The sequence below is a fragment of the Scomber scombrus genome, chromosome 10, assembly GCF_963691925.1.
Source record: "Scomber scombrus chromosome 10, fScoSco1.1, whole genome shotgun sequence".
NCBI lineage: Eukaryota > Metazoa > Chordata > Actinopteri > Scombriformes > Scombridae > Scomber > Scomber scombrus.
In genome coordinates this window covers 8,355,509-8,363,010 of record NC_084979.1, presented here as the reverse complement: position 1 = coordinate 8,363,010, position 7,502 = coordinate 8,355,509, and the positions used below count along the sequence as shown (strand labels likewise).

At 38.2% G+C, this 7,502-nt stretch overlaps 1 protein-coding gene across 2 annotated transcripts; it reads right to left on the bottom strand.

Moving 5' to 3' along the window:
• Positions 1-296: 296 nt before the first annotated feature.
• ubiad1 (UbiA prenyltransferase domain containing 1) lies at positions 297-5,763 on the bottom strand. 2 transcript variants are annotated; one of them, XM_062427057.1, is made up of 3 exons: positions 5,444-5,763; positions 2,675-3,285; positions 297-1,150 (listed from the first exon to the last, which is right to left on the bottom strand). In XM_062427057.1, the coding sequence occupies exons 2-3, from the start codon at positions 3,237-3,239 to the stop codon at positions 663-665; spliced, it is 1,053 nt and encodes a 350-aa protein (XP_062283041.1). In that variant the 5' UTR covers positions 3,240-3,285; positions 5,444-5,763; the 3' UTR covers positions 297-662. The 2 variants fall into 2 exon arrangements, with proteins under 2 accessions (XP_062283041.1, XP_062283042.1); XM_062427058.1 differs by having other exon boundaries at positions 5,542-5,612.
• Positions 5,764-7,502: the final 1,739 nt, after the last annotated feature.

The following is a 7,502-nucleotide window of genomic DNA, read 5'->3' as shown; positions in this document are numbered from 1 at the left end:
AACAAAGATTTACATTCTTGGTAGAATAATACTTCAATTATTTTAGAGTCCACTCTATCAGCTACGTAGTACACATAGGTTGACCGATGTTCATTTAATTAAACCAATACTTAACATCAAACTGCATGTTACATGAAGAAATGTAAAATTCTTCAGCTTTGATCCAAAATGAAATGAAGACATGGCACATAAGCGTCAGTCAGTTTTATTACAATCCAATGAAACACTATTTGGCTCTCCAAAAAAAAAAAGAAAAAGAGAAAAATCACAATGAACAAGATGTACCATACAGAATATAATGTTTAGAATAATGGTTTATTGAAGTTTTTATGATAGTTGTATGTGTCATGTCTTAAAAATCTACAAATATGGCAACTGTAGTTTTATTGTCTGTCCATGTGATGAAAACTTTGCTTACCTCTACAAAATGACTCCAACACTTCTTACTTTTACCCACACATTACAGCGGACTTAATACTGAAAAAAAAAAAAAAATTACATCTGATTATGCCTTCAGTATCACAGAGGAGTAACTCAACTAAATTCTTCAACATATAAATTAAACAATAAATTAAAGCCCATGACAGCCCTCAAAAAGCGTCGTACATAATCTATTAGTCTGTATTAAAACGGCAAACATTTGAAATATCAAAGCTAAAGAATCACAGTAATGGCAAGCTGCCAGGAGGCGCCAGGATGATCCCGAACACATAGAAAAGTCCCATGAGGAGGTTGAGCTTGGCGGTCTTCTGGGGGATCTTGGCGTAGCATCGGCTGCGGAACTGCTTCTCCAGAGGGAAGGCCATGGGCAGTGTGAGCAGAGGCAGCGCCATGCTGATAGTGTAACGCGTGGCGAGGATGCAGAAGAGCACGTAGGGGACGAAGAGCAGGAGGTTGTAGAGGACGTAAGAGAGCATGGGGCCTATGAGGATGGCCAGGGTGACGATGCCCGCCTGCTTGTCAGAGTCCATGTCTCTGGTGTTGTTGCTGTGGAGGATGGCTTCTGTGTTGAGGGCCAGCGGGACGGCGTACACCAGCGGCAGCACTGACAGGTAGCCGACCTGCACCGCGTGGGCAAACATGACCGCTAGTGGGCCGAAGGTGATGAGGATGACCACATCTCCCAGGGCCACGTACTTTAGACCAATGCCTGGGTAAAAAAAAGTAAACAGCAGCCACATTTAACATTTTGATTACCAGTTATCAACCCAGTGTCATTTAATCCAGCTAGTACACGAGTCACGGTTTTTATACTATCTAATCTACTGAAAACAACTAATGCAGACAATAAACTTTAAATGATTACTATAAATATGGGGCTTGATGGATCCCATTAATAATTAAAAAGGGTACTCTTAGTAACACTTTGGGACTGCATTCCAATTAAGTTCAAAGACTCAGGAGATTTTTTAGAAAGAATAGTTGAAATCAATGCAGCACAGACTGAGATATGCTGATTTTTAGTCAAGCTTCAAAAAACACTGAAACCTACATTTCCCATAATGCAATACAACTATAGCTTTTGTTTTTGCATGGATACATTTTTAAAGTTTTTGAATATGAATTTAAAATGACAGCCTTGTAATCAGTTCAGGTCTGGTCAGCTGTCTTGCATGTGAAGTACTAAAGAATGATGTTTCTGTCTGTCTGCATGTTTTCAGAGGGGAAAAAATGGTGTCTGTAGAGTTCCCCTATAGTTACACTTTAAAAATCTACATTAGAGAAATAAGTAGAGACATAAGTTGAAACACACCAAAACAAAATTAGCTTGAATCAAAACGTGGGGCTGCAACAGAAAAGAACATCCCATCATAAAAACGTGCTTCAAGATTCTGCCCAGTTTGATTTTTTGTAGACACAGGGTGATGCATTGATCCTTTAGCCCCTTTCAGACATGCACTTCACCTCATGAAGAAATATAACACATTAGTGTCATGTCTGAAAAACTTGCAGACGGTCTGTTAGGGCTGGTTCACCAAAGTCACAAAAAACAGCCAGCTGTAGCTCAGCCGGTAGACTGTTTGTCTTTAAACATAAGGTTGATCCTCACAGAAGGTTGTGCCAAATGTGATGTAAAAACTTTTTTTTTATTGATTATCTAACCATGCAGACGGTTAGTTTTATGTGTGCACGTTTTTTTGATATGCTTCTCTGAAACGTCTGCCACCAAAGATAAACTGCTGTTGAGTGTTTCGAATGTAACTTTTCAGTTTTTTGAACAGCATTGACACACCACCACTATACTGGAGTGGAGGCACTCATTTCCACTGGTTAATATCTGAAAAATACATAATCCAAACTGTTTGCATTAACAGATAACAGTAGACAAGATATTTTTGAGGGGTGAAAGCTGTACTTACCAGAGTTTGAGTTTTTTGCTCTTTATTTGGTAATAAAACATGACTGACTGTGAATGTGATGTGTACACTTTCCTGGCATCGTATGCAAGTTGCTATTTTTCCAGTCAGCAACCTTTATCTGGCACCTGGAGCCCCTGGTATGCAATGTTGCCTAGTGCAGATTAAATATAAGATTGTGTGTGTGTGTGTGTGTGTGTGTGTGTGTGTGTGTGTGTGTGTGTGTGTGTGTGTGTGTGTGTGTGTGTGTTCTTAGCGACGTGGCTGAAAAACACTGAGGCAGCAATCTAAGAGATTCAAGTTAATGTTTCACTCACCTCCGGTGTATAAAAAAGAGCTGGAGAGTCCCCCAAAGTAAATAAGGGCTAGGTGCTCCAGTCTAAGAGTAGACAGGAAGTAGAGCAGGGTGGCACACAAGCACCCTAACGAATATAACAACGCTCCAAACATAACAACATCCTGTGGCGCCAAGATCTCATCTACAAGAGTCCTATCGTCACTCTTCTTGTGATCAATCCCTTTAGAGAAGTCATAGTAAGTGTTTACGAGGTTGCCTGCCCCGTGCACTACGAGGACAGCCACCGCACACACCATCAGGATGACCAAGTCCACAGAGCCCTCCAGTTTGTACGCCAAAGCGCTGCCGAGGGCCACCGGCGTGAGCGAGGCGCTGAAGCTCCACGGCCTAAGCGCGAGCACATAGGCTGCGCATTTGAGCCTCACGTCCGAGGTGACGCGGGCCATCCTCGACGTGTGGTTGTTGCCCGGTGGGTGATTTTGCACCATATTATTTAAACCAGTCTGCCATTGTTGGCTAATGTGACCATTCGATCCAGCCAGTACAAATGTTTCCGCCCTGCTGTGTTTCTGTTCTTTGGCCATGCCTCTGCAAGGGGTCTACGGTACCAGCGATGAGAGTTTGGTGTTCCTGCAACAGTGAGAACATACCAATGAAATGTCAAGACAGACAAAGTGTACATTCAAACCGCAGCATTGATACACACTGTATTACATCACTGATGTAAAACATGGCTGAGAAGCAAAATACTTTGAACACTACTCAAAATAACCTCAACTGCAGGCTTGTTTACAGAAATTTCTGAGTCCAAAATTAACACCCGACAAGCCAAATGCAGGTAATTTACCATTTGGCGGGTATGTGTGTGTGCTTTTTATGTGTGTCTAACACTAAGTCTACTCAGAGAGCAAAGTGTAAGCTGCACTTTTAGCAGAGCAGCAAGTGCTCCGTCTGTGCATCTACACGTGAGGTATAGTGTTAAGCATAGGTCACCCATGTTTTGGAAGTGCTCAGAGCCCAATCCCAATGACTATAGCCCTTTGGTAAACTACAGTTTTTAAATGTGCTTTACAAATAAACTTGACTTGATTTGATTAACCGTTGATCAATATATTAAAATTATTTTGCCCTGGTCTCTTCTTTAAGTGTGGATACCTGCCACATTTACAGTCTTTTAAGCATCAAATTCCCTCTTTGTGTTTTCCTGTTGAGCTGTGGTGGAGGTATAGTAACAAAAAGAGGGACTAAAAAGACTAATGTTGAAACATATATACGACTGAAAGCTTCATATTAGCTTCAGATAAACTTTTAAATACATTTTTTTGCACGGAAGGACTGGGTGGATTTTGTCCTCCATCGCTTACATTGTAAGTGTATTATGTAGGATCTTCTAATGACCTTACCTGACATCAAATTATTCAACCAAGTATCACAGCTTAATATGAGTATTGGTTCCAAATACTGTTTCTGTAGAAGAATCGACCTATTAACAGTTTAAATTGAGCGCTCTGGTTTGAACAGGGATAGTTGTGTAGCAGTCAAAATGATCATTCTTTAATGTTTTCATTAAAAAAAATTTACAGGGTACAATTTGTGTCTAAGCTTGAAGGAAACTGTGCCTCACTTATTTTGGCATTGTTACTAAACTAAGAGACTGTGGCTTTAGTGTATTGATGTGACATTTATGGCTGATTTTATATAAAAATGTGTTAGTTGCAACAGAAAGAATGGGAGACAAACTTACATCATTAGACTTATAATCATCTTGCTAAATTGCTAATCATCTCAGCTAAGTTTCATATTCATAAGTGTAAGTTTGCCAACAAAAACACCTTCAGAATGTGAGCATACAGACCATTTTTAATGTCTTTACTTTACTATACTGTTGTTTTATAAATTAATGGACCAAATATTAGGAACAACATTCAATATAATGCACCCTAATACATCACCATCACCCACTATGACCTCAATAATAAACATAAAGTAGCATTATCACATTCTTGGCGATGTTTACAAAAGATGTATAAAGCTTCATAAATGTAGAATTTAAAGCAGAGCTGTTGTATTGGACTGAATTAGATTGCACAGGTTTACCTAATGAAGTGGCCTGAGACTGTAGGTTATTCATTTGTTTAAAATATTCATGTAAGCACATTAAATGCATAACATCAAGTTATTCAAGGGTCTTGTAATGCTTCAATTTTGTTATTATAAGCAGATTGCAAAATATTATTACCAATGTTAATTACTTTTTGTAACAGCACAAACATTGTAATTACTGAAACTGGAAAGACTTCAACCATGAGCATTAGTGAGCAGAGAAGTTTTTTTATTGTATGAATTAATTTTGACCTTTCAGTGAGTGTCACAGCTTTCGGTCTGAACTGCCCCATATGAGGAAAGGCACCACTTGGCACAAGGAACACTTTTTTATGTTTGCTCTTCTTATCTGTATTCCGTAGTCTGATATGAGTAGAAAACACCATGGGGGATTTTAGAGTAGTATCGGCTGCGGATATAATGTATTACTCAAGAGCCAATGGCAGAAAACGGTCCCCCAATACAACTACTACTACTACTACTTCACCCTTTAACAGAGAAGCTGTCTGAACGCTGTGCAGTTGCAGCACATTAGCTCCCGGACACTGTGAATTCAAAGTAAAGTGGGTGTTTTGGTTTTAGCAGCAGAGTAATTTAGTGAGATTATGGGATTAAAACTGGCTTCTATCACCGAGCTAACGATGTGTGCAGGGACAGAGAGGAAATGTCCGCCTGCAGCTCTCACCTCTGAAGTCTTCACCGTCCGACACAAAGTGCGCCTCTTATAAACATACTTCTGAGCCCGCTGAGGCCGCTGCAACGACGGGCAGGTGGATATCTTACGTGTCAACTTCGAGGGGACTTGACTAGTTGGCAAACGTGAAGCCTGCTGCACCCGATGGGCGCCATTTCCTCCGCCGAACGTGCAACGTCGTAAAGAGGCGGAGGGGAAACCTCCACCTCTTACAAATGGTTCCGACATTTATTGAATGTTTAACCCTGCAAATCATTTGATACAAAAATAATTTAAATATTCAATTCATAGCAATGTAGTACATATTTATGGAAGCCCATGTCCGCCAATGTGATGAAAAAAATGATGTAAGTAAAAAATAATGACTTAGTATCTCAAAATAATTATCTTATATCTTATCTTATGACTTATTAGTAGTCTATCACATTATTTTTTAGATAGTTTCTCATTATTTTGAGATACTAAGTCATTATTTCGAGATAAGTCATTATTTTAAGATACTAAGTCATTACTCCGAGATAAGTCATTATTTTAAGATACTAAGTCATTATTTTAAGATACTACGTCATTATTTTGAGATACTAAGTCATTATTTTAAGATACTAAGTCATTATTTTGAGATGCTAAGTCATTATTTCGAGATAAGTCATTATTTTAAGATACTAAATCAGTATTTTGAGATACTAAGTCATTATTTCGAGATAAGTCATTATTTTAAGATACTAAGTCATTACTCCGAGATAAGTCTTTATTTTAAGATACTAAGTCAGTATTTTAAGATACTAAGTCATTATTTCGAGATAAGTCATTATTTTAAGATACTAAGTCATTACTCCGAGATAAGTCTTTATTTTAAGATACTAAGTCATTATTTTAAGATACTAAGTCATTATTTCGAGATAGTTTCTCATTATTTTGACTTAGACTTTGCGGAAATGGACTTCCACACATATTGAACCTAAATGAATTACAGTGTTTTATTTCAAACAAACAACAAAAAGAGATTGGTATGATTTTACCTAAATCGTGTCTTTACTTCACTCGTCTTGTCATTAAAGATCCCCTCCAGACATGTATTAAGACATATGAAAATAATCTGCTTGGAACAACTATTTGTGCCCTGATAAGTTTTTTCCAACAGAATATTTTTTATAATTTCCTTGTTAAAATTACTTCTCCTCCTTCTCCCTCATTAAAAATTCCAGAAATCATAAATAAGCAAATATGTTTCATTTCAGGAGTTTAACTGTTGTACACCAGATGTCTCCTACTTCATTGTAAAGATCATTCTTAGTGTTTGCGCCCTGGAGGCTTCAAGTAGCCCCATCAAACTGTAAATTAAATATTGGACCATGATTGGTTACTAAACTAGTTGGGATGCTACAAATTCTGCTCATAGGCCCACCACTTAAATTCAGATTCCCAGTGAGCACAGAGAAACTTGGAGTGGAGGTAGACGTTAATATAAAATATTTAAGTCGATAATCTTTTCACAAACTGAGGAAATGGAAAATGTACTAGTGTCCACCCAACTGCATAAAACCATTGGCTAAATTCAAAGGGAGGGAAGAGAGGTAAGCAATCAAAAAATATTTATATAGCACCTCTCTAGATCAAAAAAATAGCAAATAAAAATGGTCAGAAAGTCGTAATAGCTATTACAAATAAAATACCCAGCAAAGGAATTGTTAAATGATAACATTACAATAGGATAACTTATGTAATAAATCAAACATAAGAAGTCAAATAAAGTACAGATGAGCACAAGAAAAGTCCAAGTTCAAGGAGCCAGGCTGATGTTTGATGTGACAGTGGTGGAGGAGATGACCCAGTTCAACTAAACAGCCTGGAAAAGCAAAAACGAGACAGACAGTAGAGTGGAAGAGCAGGCCAGACCTCAGGGAAAAACCAAATAACTTCCTTTGGCAGAGATCAGGGCCCAATAAACAGCCAAGCTATGGACCAGAAAAGCCCACTTTAGAAAAGCCCAAAGCTGAACCATAACACAGCAGATATAGTTTGATTAAACAGTGAAAAACAAAAAGTCATT

Coding starts and splice junctions, on each gene's coding strand:
- ubiad1 (XM_062427057.1), bottom strand. CDS start 3,239: ATGGCCAAAGAACAGAAACACAGCAGGGCGGAAACATTTGTACTGGCT. Junction 1,151..2,674: donor CTCTTTTTTATACACCGGAG/GTGAGTGAAACA, acceptor TTTTTTACCCAG/GCATTGGTCTAAAGTACGTG.